Source organism: Ictidomys tridecemlineatus, chromosome 7 (genome assembly GCF_052094955.1).
Source record: "Ictidomys tridecemlineatus isolate mIctTri1 chromosome 7, mIctTri1.hap1, whole genome shotgun sequence".
Taxonomy (NCBI): domain Eukaryota; kingdom Metazoa; phylum Chordata; class Mammalia; order Rodentia; family Sciuridae; genus Ictidomys; species Ictidomys tridecemlineatus.
This window is the reverse complement of record NC_135483.1, coordinates 140379785-140400210: the sequence shown is the minus strand read 5'-3', so window position 1 is coordinate 140400210 and position 20426 is coordinate 140379785. Positions and strand designations below refer to the sequence as shown.

The 20426-nt window shown below is 34.4% G+C and overlaps 1 protein-coding gene across 7 annotated transcripts in view; it reads right to left on the bottom strand.

Moving 5' to 3' along the window:
• Positions 1 to 278: 278 nt before the first annotated feature.
• Dync1i2 (dynein cytoplasmic 1 intermediate chain 2) overlaps positions 279 to 20426 on the bottom strand; it is a 55028-nt gene continuing 34880 nt past the window's right edge. For all 7 annotated transcript variants that reach the window (XM_040294469.2, XM_040294468.2, XM_021725921.3 and 4 more), the window contains 11 exons: positions 19924 to 20019; positions 19558 to 19720; positions 19351 to 19450; positions 18536 to 18661; positions 17541 to 17687; positions 17044 to 17157; positions 16591 to 16724; positions 15600 to 15744; positions 4259 to 4399; positions 2300 to 2425; positions 279 to 895 (listed from right to left, as the gene is read on the bottom strand). In XM_040294469.2, coding sequence (XP_040150403.1) covers positions 782 to 895; positions 2300 to 2425; positions 4259 to 4399; positions 15600 to 15744; positions 16591 to 16724; positions 17044 to 17157; positions 17541 to 17687; positions 18536 to 18661; positions 19351 to 19450; positions 19558 to 19720; positions 19924 to 20019 — 1406 coding nt within the window. In that variant the 3' untranslated portion in view covers positions 279 to 781. The remainder of the gene's footprint in view (positions 896 to 2299; positions 2426 to 4258; positions 4400 to 15599; positions 15745 to 16590; positions 16725 to 17043; positions 17158 to 17540; positions 17688 to 18535; positions 18662 to 19350; positions 19451 to 19557; positions 19721 to 19923; positions 20020 to 20426) is intronic.

Below are 20426 nucleotides of genomic sequence, written 5' to 3'. Positions count from 1 at the left end.
CTTTAAAGTAAATATAGATGGAAAGAACAGCACAAAAGTTAAACTAGGGGAAATTTTTCACTGACAGATTATATAGACATCCATTCTTAATGCACAGGGAGATCTATAATGTCCTGTATGGCATATTTAAGGCACAAAGCTTTACAGGATTAAGAGGTGTGTGTGTGTGTGTGTGTGTGTGTGTGTATGTATATACATACACACACACAGGGGATTAAAGAATATATATGTATATATTAAAGACTACAAAGTGATGGAAAAATTAAAATTGCAAGGAGTGAAAATGAAAAGTTAGCACATATTTGCTTTTATTTATAGGTAACTACCACATGAACTATAAAGAGAAAGGATATTAGAATGCAACTTGGATAGGTGTATGCATGCTGCAACTAAGAAGAAACAATGTTTATATTATGACTAGTGAGAACATTACAAGTTTAACAGGGAATTATGATTATTTAAAATATGCAGAACTTATTTAATCTGTGCTTTAGAAATAACTGTATATAGTGTTATAAATCGAAAAGAATTCAAAAGAATAGTATTAAATATATCCCTGTGTTCTGTAAAATCAGTCAGCTGTATTAAAAATGACAAATAAAAAAAATGCATGTTGATATAAAAAGGGGCACTGTAAGATTTGCTTGCTGCATTAAATCAACAGTTTAATCCATGAAATTTCTCTTTAATTATCATTTAGACAAAAGCATGCAAATAGTCTTAGGATCTACTGTAGAGCCTTCCCCCGGTCCACTAAAGGCTATACTCCTCTTTTTAGGAACTAAGCAGGTATTCGGGTAGCTGCTTCCTCTTCTGCATCAGCTCGGTTTGCATTAATTTCTGCAAGTGTTCGGCCGAATCGTGCCCATTCATCATTGCGGGGAACGGCAATCTGCTGTTAAAAGAAAGACAATGTTTTGTGTTACACTGAAATAAAAGATCATTTTACCTGCTATTATTCAGCTTGTTTTCAAATAATTTTTTCCACTAAAAAGTAATAATTGACCTAAACGGCCTTTCCATAATTACAGGGACTATAACAATGATTTACAACATTTCAAAACAAAAGATGGTGTTTGTCAAGTATGTTGTGACAGCCTCAGAAATGACTTTGCTATTATCACCATCAGTGCAAGAGAGAATAACAATGATGCTTTGTAAATTTTACTCCTGTGTACCATCTCATGGATTTTGCTGGTGGGAATTCCTTTAAAAATTTTTTAGTTCATTTTCATCTCATTCCTAGTTAGAAATAGTTTTGAAGCATTATTTTCATCTGAAGATAACCTTTCATGATTCCCTCACAAAAAGCTATGCTACTATTTCACATTTAGGATTGTAACAAGATAATAAAAGAAAAAGAGACTGCAGTTCTTTTGCCTCACAGAGGCAGTTGGGTGATAAAAATTTTTGATAATTGCCAAAATAATATCACCGAGTCTATCAGGATAGGACATAAGCCACTCTGTGGTAAATGGATGTTCCTCCTTCTAAATCTACACTATCCAGTAGGGGAGTTACTAGCCAATGTAACTATATTTAAAGCTAAATAAAACTTAAAATTCAGTTCTTCAGTTGTACTGCCACATTTTAATTATTCAATAGCCATATGTGGCTAATAGCTACCACATTAGTACAGACATAGAACATTTCCATCTGTGCAGATCAACTGGCTGTTCTAAATGATTCAATCTACTTCCCTTCAGATTCAATTGCTAGAGGCCATGGGATTTTCAGTCAGGATAAGGAATCATAAAACAGCAATAGAAAAATGACAAAGTTACTAGCCAGGACTAAAATGGAGGGAATCGATCCTGGGCATTACCATAGAGCCCATCAGAGCACTAAAGATGAGGGAGCTGCATCTCATCTCATTGAATTCAGTTATAATGGATCAAGGATCCAGATTCACATTTCAGTCATCAGATAATTCTCAAAAAATACTACTTTTGGTTTCTACTATCTGGCCCAAACAAATGTATGAAAAAAAAAACAAAAAACTAGTATCAGTTCTTTAAAATTCCAGTGTCCATCTATAACTCCACATTTCTTTTTCTGCCTGAAGAATTTATGATTTCCAGTAATTCTTCAAGAAACAAAGTACTTCCATCATACTATATTAGTCTCAAAATCTACCCACGGACACAGAACATCCAGTTTAGAAAGAAAATCTCAAGAGTTTCTTTTGTGGTACGAAGTATACAAGCATATGGTTTATACAATTCAGGATCCACAAAGATACCTTCACTACAATGTCACTAAATAGATGTGTCAAAATTACAGACAGTAAGCCCCATACCTCTCCCACATCATATATAACAATCTGTCCTTCAGAATCACCCACGGCAATCTCTCTTCCAGAATGGGTCCATCTTACACGATTAAGAGCAGGATTACCCTCCACAGAAATGCTGGCAGTTGGTACCTAAAGTCATTTAAAATATAGTGCAGTGTTAAAAGTTTCATCAAGATTTCTATAAACATGTAAAACAGTTTTTCCTCTTCCAATCTGTTTAAAAAAATAGATGAAAATGGATAAAGAATTTTCCCAACTTTCTTCCTATTCAGCAATATATTATGAATGACATTATAGTCAATCCTTGAACATGGTTTGGGAAATAAGTGCTTTATAAGAAATTCTCACATGACTGGATATACCATTTTGAAATACCTTTTCTTTAATAAAGGACTCTTTGTTGTTTTAACTTAAGTAGCCAAGCTGTTTGAAAACATATGGTCAAATCCCATGTAAGAGGAAAACATTTCAAAAGCCCTCATAAACAGATCATGGTTCCGTTTTACAGACAGGAATTACTTTTGTAGCTTGGATCTCTGAAACTTATGTTTGATCCTCAGTTCCTAAAAATAGTTCACACTGAAGGTGCACCATGAGTCTTTCCAAAACCCCTTAATTTGCACAAACTCAGAATGAAGGCATGATGATGGATGGCACTAATACAGCACTACCAGCCTTTTGGGTCTGATTGTGTATCTCCTATGCTGAGGAAAACACATGAAGCAAATAAATTCAGACTAAAAAGTCCCCCCAAAATTTAAAGTTTTGAAATGTGGCCAAAATAATCCTTTAATTGACACCAGTCTTCCCCAGATGATTAGCTCAAAATTGTTATAAAGAAACTTCTTCTTTTTTTTTTTTTTGTGGTGCTAAGGATCAATCCCAGGGCCTCACACATGCTAGACAAGCACACTCTACCACTGAGCTACATCCACAGTATAAGAAACCTATTTTGGTGTATTCTTTAACTATTATGGGAAACACCCACACTTAATTATAATCACAAATCTCTGGTACCAAAATCAAAGCTAAGAAAATAAAGTTAGTACCTAATACCTACCTAGGTAAAAGGTAAAATAAATTCTAATCATTCAGCAAGGCTTACTTAACACCTTTTCCTACTCCCAAAATTACTAAGTCTGTAGATGACAATGCTAAAATTCTTACATTTGCAATATATAACTTCCTTGTCCTGCACAACCACCCATTTGACTTCAGGGATTTGGAAAGATGCCACCAAAAATATGAAGAGATGTGAGAAAAGGCACCAAGTGAGTTTCTCCTCAACAACCATTACTCATGGGAACTGCTAATATTACTTCTACCAACTAACAGCAACACAGAAATCTTAAGCACATTTTAGCCTCTCTGCTGGTAAAAACATATGACTAAAAATAAGTGATAGCTGCAATTAAATTTCACTGCTAATGTTATTTGAGTATAGCAATTAGGAAATCTGATGGTTTCTATATTCATTTTATAGTACAGGAACTGACTTCAATCCTTCACAGAAAAAGTCATCAAAATACATTTCTCCTTCATTCAAACAAGGCAGGCTAAGACTTATATTTATGAATCATAATTCTATCACATCCAAAAGGATAATTCAGAAATTTAGGATTAAGGTTAACATTACTTCAGTAGTCTGAAACTATTTTCCAGCTTATGAATGGAAAATATACCAGCTGCCTTTTGAACGAGACTTTGCCAGGACATTAGAGACAAGATACTGCTTTTCATAAGTTAAAGGAAATGCCCCAGTGCTCATGGCAACATTATTTCTCCCTTCAGTTCTGCACAGCATGCTGTTTGTATTTAGGGTACAAAGCTTATTTGGTTTCTTTGTGATGAAGCCACAATCGGAGTCCTACATTTCTTTGGGATAAAAGGAATTTCACAAATTATTGAATAAATCTCCAATTTTCTATTTTTCAGTGCAATTTTTGTTATTTTCCTGCTCACCTCTGTATCATTATTGAGATTCCACAAATCCAATCTCCCCATGCCATCAACACAGGCAAACAGGGCTGGGTGGGTGGGTGACCACATAACATCATAAACGTAGTCTGAATTATCTTCAAATGAGTATAAAGGCTTGTTATTCTGAAAGGAAAAAGTTGATTCTTAGTACAGTAAAAACATGACAACTCACAAATCATTAAACTACTGATCACTGGAAAAAATATGGCTTATATTCAACAGGTATACTATTTTATGATATTTAATACAGTAGAAAAAGTTTTTGTAATTCATTACAGAATTACTTGGCATTAAACTAAGAATCAACTACTGAATCACATTTTTTTCTTTTAATTTGTAGATGCCACATTGGTTTTAAAAAGGAATGGAATGTGCTTCAAATCATTTGTTAGTCAAATAATTCCAGGAAAATGATAGCACTGGCAGTGTAATTTTGAATCTCCTCTAAATCTCCCCATAAAACCCGATACAACAATGAGCATGGCAAACCAAAAATTCACAATGTTCACAGTAAAATCAGGAGACAAACCTCCAAGCATAAGTAGGAGTTAACAAACCTCTGACAACCACAAGATCCACACAGTATCTGTATCTGTGTGGGAACAGTCCTGACAGCTCAAGTACAGAAGAACCTCATAGTCAATAGGTGCTCACTGGACAGCACAGTGGGCCAGTCTGAGAATAGCAGTAGAAACTAAGATCACATTTATAAAAAAATGCCCCAGACTGCAATGCAATACTGAATCTGGGTCCTATAAGCTCTCAAAATTAAATCAATGCTCCCTTCCACAATAAAGTCCCAATAAAGAGAAATGGCTGGGAATAGAATCCAAGTTGTAAAATAGAGGACAACGGACAAAGGAAAAGAGAAGGTTCAGATAAAAGTGGTGCAGAAGAACAGAATATGTACATCTCAGACAAGATGTATTTGTATTTCCACTTTACAAAAACCACAGAAGAGAAAGATTTAACTTAGACCATGAAGCTAGGAAACCTATCCTTGCTCATTCTCTTTGTCTTAAGATTATAGAAAAATTTATTTTACTAATAGGTAATAAGTAACAGAAAAGGATCTTGGTCTAATTCCACACATAGTTACTGTGATATAAAGATAATTAAAGAAAGTCTTTTCAACAAATGGTGGTGGGACAACTGGATATATACATGTAAAAAAAAAATGAAGTTGTACTCCTCATCTCTCACCCATGTGTATGAACATAGGTGAACGCAAATAAATACATCACAGATCTAAGTGGAAATACTAAAACTATACAACTCTTGTAAGAAACCATAGAAGTAAATCTGCATGGCCTTGGACTCAGCAATAGTTTCTTAGATATGAAACAAAAAGCTCAAGTGAAAAAAAATAAATAAATAAAATTAGATAAACTTCTATATGAAAATTACCCAGGCACAGTGGTGCATACCTTATCCCAATAACTTGGGATGCTGAAGCAAGAGGATTACAAGTTCAAGACCAGCCTGAGCAACTTAGCAAGGCTCTAAACAACTTAGTGAGATACTGTCTTAAAAAATAAAAAGAACTGGGGATGTGGCTTAGTGATAAAGCACCTCTTGAGTTCAATCCCTAGTAACAAAACAAAACCAACCAACAAACAAAAAAACTTCTGTGTTTCAAATGATATCATCAAAAAAGTAAAAGAACAATTTACATAGCAGAAAAAAATATTTGCACCAGGTGCAGTGGTGCATGCCTGTAATCCCAGCAGCTTGAGAGGCTGAGGCAGGAGGATTGAGAATTCAAAACCAACATCAGCAAAAAGTGAGGTGCTAAGCAACTTAGCGAGACCCTGTTACTAAATAAAATACAAAAACTGGGCTGGGGATATGGCTTGGTGGTTGAGTGCCCTTGGGTTCAATCGCCGGTACCAAAAAAAAGAAAATATTTGCAAATCATGTATTTTATAAATGATATATCCAGAATTCTAATAATGACCAATTAAGGACAGAAAACATTATTAGTCATGAGCTGAATGGAAATCAACATCACAATGAGATATCACTTTATACCACTAGTATCACTAGAATGAAAGAGACAGACAATATGTGTGGCTGAAGATCTGAGAAGTCAGAACTCTTTCTTACCTGTCAGGGAAGATACCATGATCACCAAGAAATCAGAACCCTCATACCTTGCTGGTAGGAAGGTAAAATGGTGTAGCCAGTTTGAAAATAGTTTTGCAATTCCACAAATACTAATTAGAGTTACCAAATGACCTGATAATTCTACCCCTAGGTATATACCTCAAAGAAATGAAAACGTGAGAAACACAGAAAATTTGAACATGAATGTTCATAGTAACCTTACTCATAATAGCTGAAAAGTAGAAACTCCAAATGTTCATTAACTGATTAACAGATAAACAAAACATAGTAAATCTATTCAATGGGACATTATTTGACCATAAAAGGAATGAAGTATTGACATATGCTAAAACATGGATAACCCTTGAGAACATTATGTAAAGTTAAATAAATCAGTGCACATATTATATGATTCATGAGATGTCCATAAACTGTCCATATAATAGGCAAATCCAGAGACAGAAATAGATTAGTGGTTTCTAGGAGCTGTGAAAAGGGAAATGAATAGTAGCTAATGGTATAGTGGGTTCTTTCTGAACTTTCTAAAATTTCTGAAAATGTATAAAACATTCAATCCCAGTGACTTGGAAGGTGGAGGCAGGAGAAATGCCAAGTTTGAAAGCAGCCTCAGCAACTTAGCAAGGCCCTGTATTAAAAAATAAAAAAGGAATGAGTATGTGGTTCAGGGGTTAAGTGCCCCTGGGTTCATTCCCAGTAACAATAACAACAAAAGAGACTGGTGATAGTATACTCACAGAAATATTCATGAAGAATACTGAATTGTAACTTTTTTTGTGTGTGTATTTTCAAATTTAGAGACAAGGTCTTACTGAGTTGCTTAGGGCCTTGCTAAGTTGCCAAGGCTAGCTTTGAACTCACAATCCTCCTGCCTCAGACTTCAGAGCTGCTGGGATTATAGGCATGTGCCATTGTGCCTGGCCTGAATTGTATGTTTTTGAAGGGTTAATTTTACACAAATTATCTCAATAAAACTGTCAAATTAAAAAAAAAGATAAAGTGAATTTTTTAAAAAAGTTATAGACACAAAGAAGATTAAAAAGACACATCTATACTGGCAGATCCTGAAGCCTGGAAAACATAGCAAAACCCTGTCTCTTATAAGAAAAATAAGAGGGGGCTTGAGATGTAGTTCAGTGGTAAGAGCACATGCTCATCTCATGTCCCTGGGTTCAATCCCCAGCATTGCAAAAACAACCAACCCCTGCCACACATACACAAATGTCCCCCCAACCCCTCCACCAAAAAAACAAAAACAAAAAAAACCCCTCTCCTTTGAAACTACATATTGATTGATTGATTGTATATGTGTGTGCATACTGAAGATTAAGGCTGGCCTCAAACTTGTGATGCTCTCACTTCAGCCTCCTGAGTAGCTGGAATTATAGTGTGCCACGGGGCCCAGTGAAACTACATATTAAAAGGGTACTCTTGTCTACTTAGGAAAACTGACCTACTTCAAAAAAAAAAAAAGATCATTTCAAAACCCAGGATTTTTTAAAAGACTAAGTCACAGTAAAGAAAACAAAATTAGCTTGTCAGACTTTTTGACAATGCTCTTTGCCAGAAGACAACAGACTAACATAGTTAAGGTACTAAAAAAAAAAATCTATGTCATGGATTGTATATATAATCAAATGATTATGATAATATGATTTTATCATGAATATGATAATACTGTACCCTTGAGCATCTTCCTGAGGAATCTATTACAGAATTGAGATACATGACCAAAAAAGATTGAACAGACATCGACATGAGAGGACTAGTGAATAAACCAAGTGAATCAAGAATGTAAGTGGTAGCACACTTACTTAGAATGCACGAGGCCCTAGGTTTGGTGCCTAGCAAATGGAAAAATAAAAAAAAAGAGGGGGGGGAGGGAGAAGAAAGGGAAGGAGGGAGGGGCAGAAAAAGAAAAAGAGACAAAGACTCAACAGGCACTTCACAAAATGACCAATAAACTCATGGAAGGGTGCTTTAGCACATTAGTGTGACAATAACACAAAACCACTACTCCATGCAACTATATCCACTGAAATGGTTAAAATAAAACACAAAAATTTGCAAGTGTAGTAAAGGATCTTACTTCTGGTGGATTATAAACTGGCAAAACTGCTTTGGCAACTTCATGGTAGCTATTAAAACTGGAAGTATGCATATACTCTGATCAAGTAATTCCACTTCTAGGTGTATGCCCAATAAAAATGACTATTTATGCCCACTGAATGATAACCAGAATGCTCATGGCACAACTATTTATAACAGTTCCAAACTGAAATTAACACAAATACCATCAGCAGAATGAGTACATTATGATATATTTATGTAATGGAATAGAGCAAGGAGAATGAACAATCTACAATTATTAACAATATGACTCTCACAAAAATAATGTTTAATAAGAGAAGCCAGAGACAAGTGTGCGTACATACTAATTTTTATAAAATATTAAAAAACTATATGAAAATTAAATAAAACATTTATAATAAAAGAAGATTGCTAAATATCTCAGGAAATGGTTAGATCAAATATTTCACCTATTGAGTGGACAATTATGCAGAGATAAAAGAAAGATGCATTATACTTGGGTAAACAACACTTCAAATTAAAATCCCAAAAGAATCATTTAAAATGTTTTATTTAAAAGTATATATTTTTCCCTTATATTTAAAGCACTTCTGCCTAAATGATACAGAGGCAGCAGGGAAAAGTTGAACATGGACCTACTCACTCATCTCAGGCCTGCCACTAACTAGCTTCAAGACTTTGGAAAAATCACTACATCATTCCAAGCCCCTAATTCCTTATTTATAAAACAAAGGCTTTGTACCTGTGGTTCTGAAGCTTGACTTTAATTGTAACCACCTAGAGGATTTTTTAAAAATTATGCTGTTACTTAGGTCTTCTCCTATTTTTGTCTAACTGGTCTGGGATGCAAGGTGAGCACTGAAAGTTTTAAAAATTGTTCAGGTGATTCTAATATGTAAGACTGAAAACCACTGAACTAGATAATGTCTATAGGTCTCTGAAGCTTTAAAATTTTCACACATAAACAATTTACAAAACATATTTGCCAAAAGAATGAATCAAAACAAAGAGCTTCTTTGAATGACAGCATTTTAATAGGCAAAAATAGCTTATCCTGGTTCAGTGGTAATAACCATTGTCTGGTCAAGGGACAAGTCACATTTTTTTCTTTTTTAAAAAAACATTTACATATTTTTAGTTGTAGTTAGACACAATACCTTTTATTTTATTTATTTATTTTTATATGGTGCTGAGGATCGAACCGAGGGCCTTGTACGTGCTAGGCGAGCGCTCTACTGCTGAGCAACAACCTCAGACCTACAAGTCATATTTTTTTCTAAGCTCAAGTTATATACAAGTTTAGAGAGTGCCCCCTAAAATTCATTTCTACCTGGTACCTGAAAATGTTACCTTATTTAGAAATAGATGATGTAATCTATTTCTAAATAGATATAAATGTAATCAAGTTAAGATGAGATCATGCTGCATAAGGGTGGTCCCTAAATCTAGCATGATTGGTGTCCTTAAAAGAGAACAGTTTAGATGCTCGCAGAGGCATGGCAAGACAAATAGGTAGATAACATTTGATGACAGAGGCAGAGATCAGAGTAAAGCAGGTGCAAGCAAGGAATATAAAGGACTGTTAGCCATCACCAGGAGGTAGTAGAGAAGCATAGAACAGATTCTCTCAGAACCTCCCAAAGTAACCAGTCTGCCAACACCTTTGTTTTAGAATTCTAGCCTCTTAAACTGTACAGAAATAATTCCTGTTGTTTCAATCCACCCATGTAATAATTTGTTGTAGCAGTAACAGAAAACTAATGAAGATAATTTTTCAAAACTGGGTAACTGTAGAGTTCTAGTTTAATAACAAAGAGATTCTCTAGAGTAAATACTTGACAATAACAGTAAGGTGCTTCCAAGAGAAGTGGGAAATAAATATGTCCTCAACCTGGATCAGAAGAGAGAAAGATTCCTTTTAAAAGAAATTAGTCTAAGTTCAGAAATAACTTCTTATATAACCCAACGGAAGTCAAAGTTTGTGGAATGTGTCTGTTAAAAACCTAGAAATACAAGGAAGCAGAGTCTTACAGGAAAATGAAGACAGTACCTATTTAAGCATTGTCCAGGAGAGGAGTCTTAGAATTACTACCCCATGGTAAGGCTATCTCTATGTGAAGATGAGTGAATCAAGCTATCTTAGCTTGATGCCACTGAATATTCAAATTATAAAACTTCTTTTGTTCTAATTCCTTGCTCACCAAGCAATCTTCTGATTATAATTTGGCTTCCCATGTGGATTGTCTACAGGGAAACAATGAGCTGGTCAAGCCAGCAGGAGTATCTAGATCTTCTGGCAGTTAGGTTTCACACTGTAAATTAATAAATTGATATTCTCCAATGGATCAGTGTCCTGGGAGCCTGTTCCATTCAGCACTCCTTTGTCTAATCAACTCTAGTAGGATGACAAAACTGAGTTTCTGAATATGCAAAGGAAAGGCTCAACACTGGCCAGTGCTAAGTTACTGAGGCAAAGGCTGCTAGACAGGGCTAGGTCTGCATCATCAGTCAGCCTTCCGCAAGAAATACCTCAACTTCAGAGCATGTTTTTCATTTTACATACTCTATTATGTGCTGTTTTAATGCTAGTATCATCTGAAAGTTAAAAAAAGATAAGTTGTTGAAATAAGGAGTGCCTTTGAGACATCAAGGATTGTGAAATTTTTCAAGGTGTATATGGACTATAAAAGTCTTAAATCTACCTATTTTAAGAAACGATCACACTAACAATCTTAACTTTGGCACTTCATGGCAAATATGGTTCTGATGAATGTTTATTCTGAAACTAGAATATACTGCACCTACATTAAAACACCTTGCCCTTCAAATAAATAATTCTTACATTTTAAGAGTAACCTGTAACAAGTATGGTTGAAGCATTCAGCTAATTTACCAGACCTACCCCTAATCAAGCTCTTCCACAATCCTTGGTAACCCTGAAGAAGGTTCCACTCCTCATTTACTCTCCCTACCATTTTTCAGACCTGCCAAAAATGCTTCTGCTGTGAATTTTCAAATCTGGTATTTTGAGATGGTAACAGTGATTACCAAATGTATTAGAAGCAATCCTTGATTGGTTTAAACATCACCAATATGTTGAAGAATCTAATTTTGCCTGTCTTCTATTCTAAAAACAGATGAATTTGATGAACTGCAACTATTTGACTGAATATAAATTTACTGTCCAGGCAAAGATTAGAAACTAACACAGAAGTAGATTAAACTAAATTTGAGGCAGTGTCAAACTAGGATTTCCACACATTTTTAGAGGACTTATAGAATGAGAGGAAAAAAAGGAATCTAGTTTTGCTATTGAGGAGGAGCTGGCACTTAAAATGGATATTAAGGTAAAGTAATATCTAATGATTCATTATTATACTTTATAGGAACTCAATTCCAAGAGTAAGTATGCACTTTTAAAAAGGAGAGGCAGAGAAGCAAAGTGTTTAAAGTGTGTTAAATTATGTGAACAATTGGTTTAAAAAGCTTAAAATAGAATTTTTTTTTCACCCCCAGTAGTAGTAGAGATTGAACCCACTACTGAGCTATATCCCCAGTCATTTTATTTTTTATTTTGAGACAGTCTTGCTAAGTTGCCCAGGCTGGTCTTGAACTTGTAATCCTCCTGCCACAGTCTCCTGAGTGGCTGGGATTATAGGTGTGCACCACCTGGCCCAGCTGGAAAAATGTTTTTGAAAGGAGATTTTAAAACACTGCCTATTATATATTATCATTCATGGTCTATTAACATTGTTTATAACATTATTACAGTACAGGGGCTCCTTTAAGTTTTTCAGTAGTGTAGAAATAAATACCAGCAATAATTAAAGTAGCAAGTGTAAATTCAAGATAAAAATCACAACTCTGGGAGCCATAGAATACCCATAAAAACATCTATTCAGTATATTGTTGCTAGTTGAATGTAAGTGCAAAAAAGAATGTATAACATTTTAGATGGTACTTGGGACACTCAAAAAACACCCTATTCTATGCTGGTCCATCCTTTGGCCATTAATGTTGGAAGGAGATGGGGCAGGGGAGTGGCATGTATCACAATTGAACAAATAAAGGAACAATGTCTAGCTTAATTAGCAAGGAAAGATAGTTTATCACCCTTATTTACTGTTGAAATACAGTAAAATACAAGAACAAAAATATCAATTACCCATCAACTAGCTGTGTAGTATCACAAAACCAAACAACAATATGTCTGCTATCACAGATAAGTTCTGTTCTTGATTAGGCAAGATGAAATATTCATTTCAAATCCTGTTGTTAATGTATATAAAGATGAAAACCTCAAATTTAAAGCCAAAAGGAGACTAGCAAACTGAAGCCCTGAGATTTAAAAAAATCAACCCATCTACAAATTGATATAAGATTCTTTTCAACTATAAAAAAAGGAAACTGGCTAAAACCTAACAAGGACATAACATCTCCTGTGACTACACACAGGACTACTAAGGTAAAAGCACATCCAGAAATCTAGCCACTTTTTTTTTTTTTTTTTTTTTTTTTTTTTTAAAGAGAGAGTGAGAGAGAGGGGGGCACAGAGAGAGAGAAAGAGAATTTTAACATTTATTTATTTTTTCTTAATTCTCGGCGGACACAACATCATTGTTGGTATGCGGTGCTGCTGGGGATCGAACCCGGGCCGCACGCATGCTAGGCGAGCGCGCTACCGCTTGAGCCACATCCCCAGCCCCCAAGAAATCTAGCCACTTTTATGGCTGTTGAACCTTATAGAGAAATAATTAGCTTTATCTTTCTAATTCTGTATCTTGCTTTGGTTTTACTAGCTAGATTATGCATTTATTTACTAATGGTTATAAGAATCTTCTTTCTCTACCTTTTCCCAACTCAAGAACCTTCCAAGAAAGAAAGAAAATGGTTTATTAAATGCATTTAGATTGGGGCTGGGGTTGTAGCTCAGTAGTAGAGTGCTTGCCTCGCAAGTGTTAAGTACTGGGTTCGATCCTTAGCACCACATAAAAATAAATAAGTAAAATAAAGGTATTGTGTCCATCTACAACTAAAAAAAATTTTTTTAAATGCATTTAGGGGCTGGGGATGTGGCTCAAGTGGTAGTGCGCTCGCCTGGCATGCGTGTGGCCCAGGTTCGATCCTCAGCACCACATACAAACAAAGATATTGTGTCCACTAAAAAATATTTAAAAATTCTCTCTCTCTCTCTCTCTTTAAAAAAAACACAGCCTTTTAAAAAAAATAAATAAATAAAAATAGAATGCATTTAGGCTCTGTCTAATCCCCATTAAGAGGAAAAAGGAACTGAAGATTGGTGTCTGTTACATGTTGTATACCATGTTAAGTACTTTTCTAGATGCTTCCTTATTTAGTTAAGGTAAGTGCTAGCCAGGTGTGGTGGTACATGTCTGTAATCCCAGTGGCAGGAAGATCTCGAGTTCAAAGCCAGCCTCAGCATCTTAGCAAGGCCCTAAGCAAAATCATGGAGACCCTGTCTCTAAATAAAATATAAAAAAGGAGCTGGGTGCAGTAGCGCATACCTGTAATCCCAGCGGCTGGGGAGGCTGAGGCAGGAGGATGGCAAGCAACTCAATGAGACCCTGTCTCTGAATGAAATACAAAAAAGGACTGGGGATATGGCTCAGTGGTTAAGCACCCCTGGGTTCAATCCCCAGTAACATACTACTACACACATATATATACGTATATATAGAGAAAAAGGAACTGAACATTGGTGCCTATTACATGCTGAAAACCACATTAAACACTTTTCTAGATGCTTCCTTATTAGTTAAGGTAAGGGCTAGACAGGTATAGTGGCACATGCCTATAATCCTAGAGCAGTAATATCAAGAGTTCAAAGCCAGCCTCAGTATCTTACCAATATCTTACACACACACACACACACACACACACACTTAAAATATATAAATAAATAAAAGAGCTAGGGATGTGGCTTCCAGGCTTTAATCCCCAGTACCCCTGTTCCCCCCAAAAAGGTAAGTACTATTTTAATTTGTTAATGTCAAACCTAAAAATTCTCAATTTTAAAAGGCAAGCTTTGATAGGCAGACAAGCAGAGTTTTCTAACTCATTACATATTAGACTGAAAGAAAGCACCAAGACAGAACAACAGTGAACAGTGATTTTATCCCAGATTTCTAATGCAGTACTCAATAGATAAACAGGAGTTCACCATAATAGTGAAGGACATCTTTTAAGTCTATAGGTTTTCTCAAAAAAATTGAATAACCAAAGAAGGACTCTAAACTATCCATGATGAATTATTCAAAAAGTCAACATTTAGGGTAAGGTAGCTGGACAGAAAAAAAATAAAGTGTAAAAAATTTTAATTTGTTTAAATAGAACCTTCTATGTGGAATATGCAGTTTTACCACCAACAAAGCAATAGTGCAGCAAAGGTAAGGTGCTTTTATCGTAAAATGGGATCAAACGAAACTACAAAATGCCTGTCATAGGAGGCACTGTTCCCTACATGAATTTGTCTCGAGACTTTTAACCAGACAGGGCAAGGTTGTATTTATTGGAATTGCTGGTGGATCAGGAAGCACTTTATCATATAAACATGTGTTTCAAATAACTGATGTTTACTAAGACCAAAGCAAACCATTACACAATGACAATAACAAAAAGGACCCATACCTTTTCACAATGCTTTCTTAATGATTAAGGTTTATTATGTATAGCCTTAGGACTATAGATCTGTTTCAGTCTTTTCTCTACTTCCTATCAGCTCTGTGAGCCACTATAGCTCTGAATAAGCCTCGAAGTTCTCCAAAGAGCAAATGTATAGCTTTTGTGTTGGGCTGAATGACAACTATTTGAGGTACCATGTGAGACACCCAGAGGCTTTTCCCCCATTTTCAGTTTATGATAAAACAGTTCTATGCTTGAAAAACCTGAGGTTGTGGTATATTTGCCAGCATACTTTTAAGAAAACAACAACATCACTCATGCTCTATGTAACTTCTTACCAGGTATGATTTATTAGTAAACAATTCTAAGCTATTTAAAAACTTTCCATCTTTCTTATGTAGTATTAGAGCACCACCTTGTGTCAGAAATCTGACCAAATGAGCAGATATATCTATATTTTAGATACCTTAGTTGTCCAAAGTTTTACTGTCCAGTCAAATGATGAAGTGACAAAAAGATGTGAGAAGTCTACTGCTCCAACAGCTGCATGACAATGGATGCCAGTGATTGGTCCTTGATGTCCCTCAAACATCTCACTAATTCCAGCTTTGCTATTTCATAAAAATAAAAATGTTATGGATATCTTTTAAAGCAGTCCACTTATAAAAACATATTATGGTGGGTTTATATATCAGAGCTTGACTTAATTTCCACAAACTTAACTCTGTGCTCATAATGCATCAGAATAACTTACGTTGAGTGTTATCTGTCCAGATTTGATAATACTACTAAAGGACTAAGTACATTTTGGAAGCATAAATACCATGCTGTTGACAAGAGAATTCAAAAGTACAATATTTGAGATGGCAGAATTGAGACAAAGAAATATTATATGTAAGAGAGCCAATCTGGGCTACTTTTAAATCAAAAGCTTTGAAGTGAAGGTGATCTGTATTTGAGATAAAACCCAGACAATTTTTTTTAAGGAAGCAATTGATAAAGGTACAGCTAGACAATTTCAAAACAGATTGAACAGCGGGAGAAGTACTAGTCAATTTTAAATGTGTACGTGACATTACTGTATGAATATCAGGAGGATTGAACTAAAGCACAAAGTTCAAATAAATAAAAAAATGGGAAAATAGCTGAAAATCTTATTTATAAATTTGAAAGCCAGTATGTGGCATGTGCATATTGTATTTGTAATTGCTAAATTTCTTCCCTACCACTAACTTCTGTGAGTGCATGCACACACCACAATCCACAAAATCCAGAACACATCATGAATTAGAGATACTTTTTAAAAAGTTAACTTCTAAGTTTATATGCCTGAACTCAACCTGTCACAAATAATGAGTAGTTCTAGGACTAATTTCTACTCAAATAAGGGGCAACCTGTTTCAATGAGATTATTCAAGGGGGATTTTAAATAAGTGCAAATTCCAGTTTAGGTTTACCTGCCATGGCGGCATGCTGTGTACACAGAACCTTCTTCACTCCCAACAACAAAGTTGTTGACATCTCCAACAGGGAAAGACATAGATGTCACAGCTACTGCCTTTGACTGTTTGTGAACCAACTCCATGCTATCCTATATAGGGTGGAAAAAAGAAAAAAAAAAAAAAAAGAAAAGACGTTATTTTGTAAACAGTCAATTTTAAATTTTCAAAGAAAAACTTCTAGTTTTAAATAATTTTAAGAGATATTTAATATATTACTTACATAAACCACAATTAAAGCAATCATGTTTGAAAATAAAAGATACACATAGCACAGTACTTTTGACACATGCTTAGATTTATAATCTGTTATTATATTATGAAACACTATGAAAAACATATGCTGGGATATATACACAGTTTAAAAATAACAACATACTTCAAAATTTCTGTTTCGCAAGTTTAACCTACCTGTGGGTGGGAAAGCATGTCCAGACTCCATGAACATATTTTTCCATCAGTGGAGATGCTGATCAGATTGTGAGCATTTTGTGTTCCAACGACATTAACACAATAGACAGGATGCTAAAGACATGAAAAGAAAGTTTTCATGAATTATTTTACTAAAAATAGAAGCAAAAATTGAAGCTTAATCATAGGTACTCTGTTTCATATCAAAAACTGTAGGTTAATCACAGGTATTCTGTTGTAACTTGAGGTTATTTTTAATGTGAAGTTTGCTGCTATTCTATTGATTAACAAAAGGTTGTCTCAGAAGAGACATAAGTTCCTGATAAACAGATCTCCCAAAATAAAGAAAAAAGACCTTTGTTCTTGGTTGCTATCTGAGGAGGAGTTCATACACCAAAGGAAACACATTTTGAAACCACTCTGGTAGACAGACACTACTAAGTAGTTAATAGTGAAAGAGCATAGAAGTCTAAGGAAAATAACCTTATTATACTTACTGTGTGTGCAGCAGCTGACAGTGGAGTTCTCTGCACTGGTGTTCTTTTATTGCTACGATTATCCCAAAGCACAATTTGGCCTGAATATGTACCACCAACAACAAGATTTGGATGAAATTTTGCAAATGTAGCAGACATCACAGCTGACTGCAAGTAAGTAGGATTTTTATATTTCAGATTTAAAAGGAAAAAGTTTAATAAGTTATAAAATCAATTTATTATTCAAAATATTTCCATCTGCACTATAGGTATTAGTAGCTATTGAGACAAATTCATTAAAATATTTAGAATATTTTTTGCTTAAAAGTAAAATGTAATGCCTACTATGTAACTATATTTTAAAAGCAATTTATCAAAGAAAGTAAAAAGTTATTTCATTTGATTGCAGTATTAGATAAATGGCCTTGCAACTGACACATGACTGTAATATGACAGAGTGTATATAGTTTTAATTCAGGTTAAGTGTTTATTTAGGATTATGACATTATTAAAAGATTTTAACTTATGCAACCAGAAAAGACTTGCAAATTCTGTCTGTTAAATCCACTTAAAAAATCTGCAGCTGTTTCCTACTTGAACCATATGTTTCTACTTAAAACTATCTAGTTCCAATTCCTCAGGCCATGTATAAGTAATTCAGTGGGCAAACCATCTAATTGTATATTCAGTAAATAAGTTCCTGAGAAACTCCCTGTAGAAATACGTTTTATAAAAGATTCCATATATATGATCAATCACAAGAACAGAAAATCATAACTGTAAAGGGATTTCAGTGTGATTAAACATTATAAGACATGTCAGTAAAGCTACAAAAGCCAGATTATGTTGAACTGAGAAGTCAGTTTTCTGTTAACATCTGTTTGCAAACATAAAGTGGTTTAGTAAATGCCAATCCAATGAAATCATAATGTTGACAAGAACAGAAAAAAAGACACCTGTCTAAATTCATTAATGAATCCTTAAACTTGTGGAAGACTGTTGAAAGACCATCTTACCTGGCAGTGGAACACATACTCTGGAGTAGTTTTTTTGTATTTCATATTCCATACAAGGGCAACTCCATCAGGTTCATGAGGAGCATCTTCATTGTTATTATAGGAAGCCACAAGTAACTCGGGATACTGCTCGTCAGAACCAAGTAGAAAAGAAAGGGAATGCATAATAAGAACTATTTCTTGACTATCCTATCATTCTGAAAAGTACAAATATCTACCACTTCACCAATTAAGACATCTCTTTCTTACTTGACTATCAGATAATTGTGAAAGTACAAATATCTAATACTTCTAAGAAAGATGTCTCTATGTTTATATTAATTGGGATATCAGTACAATTTTATTTATTTTTTGTTTTAGAGATGGGGTTTTGTTAAATTGCCCAGGCTGGCATTGAACTTGTGAGTCCTCCTGCCTCAGCCTCCTGATTAGCTGGAATTACAGGCATGTGCCACTGTGCCTGGCATTAGTACAATTTTAAATTAGTACAGTTAATTATTTAAAATATTTTAATAGTAAAAAATTTAATTGAAGTATGTGTTTGTATTTCATACAAAGTATTTTGTGAGTAACTGAAATCAGTAAAGCTAGGTTTTGGCATAGGTTCTGAATTTCAAATATAAATAATATTCCCATTTCTTTCTTCCAAAGTACTTAAGATGAAATGAATATGGTAACACAGAACCATCATCCATTATTCAATTTTAAATGATACATACTGATTCAATCATACAAAGTTCCTATAACTAAAATAAAACCACATGCTAATTATAATTTAAAAAAACTTAATAATAACCAATTTTGTTATATTTTACCTGAGATGACCAATCCAAACAACTAACAACCCGATGCTTTGACCAACGTTCATCAAAAAATTGCCGGTTTAGTGATAGTTTAGCACCTGCTTGAATCTCTCTACAGAAAAAACCAAATCCAAAAAAAGACTGTTATGACTTATGTCATTCTTAATCTTAAAATAATTTAACACTGCTGAAGCTGTTGTGTTATCAGTTAAACATTACCCTTCTTTGTCTTCCAGATCTCTCCCACTATAGTCAAAGAAGATGTTAATCTGTTCAGAAAGAGCTCTTTCTACAATTCTTGTAGAATGGTCAAAGAAACTTAAAAATTCCTCTGAGTGTAAGATTTGTTGCTTTTCTTCTTCAGTCAGCTCATGAGGCGGAGCTGGAAAATGAATATTTTTTTAACTATAATTTATGTTAGTCAAATTATGTCAACACAGTATAACAGGATTCAGGGAATGCCTCACATTCTTTTTAAACATTCACCTCTTTTTATTTAGAGCATTTCATTCTATTTTAATTGCTTAATAAATAATAAATCTTAAGAAGAATAAAAAAAATTTAAAGTTAAATTCTTTAAGTTACCTTTACTTTCATTTTCTTCATCTTTTTTTAAAACTTTCTCTTCTTCAGGTTCAATAGGTGGTTTAGGAGTCACTACATCATCATCTTCCTCTTCATCTAAAAAACAGAAAAAAACAAATATTATTTTCATGAAAATAGCTAGTAACTCTGAGGTAGTAATTTCCAAAGATATCACAACTCCCTAGATAAAAGTAAAAGCAAACCACTGTGCCAAGAATAAGTACAAATAATATGAGCTTTCCCAACACAATCTTAAAGAATTAAGTGGAACCCTCTTGCCTTTTATACATACCTATGTGGTACCTCATCAACAGTCACACTAAATTCTATAGCTACAAAGCAGAAACAAGATATATAAGCATGTAGGACGAATTCCTCATAGAAGTCTCTAAAAGCTTGCAAGCATTTATCATTCCAGACAGAACAACAAGCAACTCCTGCATAGTTTTATATAGCATGCTGACACATTAATGCTGTAGAATGAAGAAAATCAAATGTCTAAA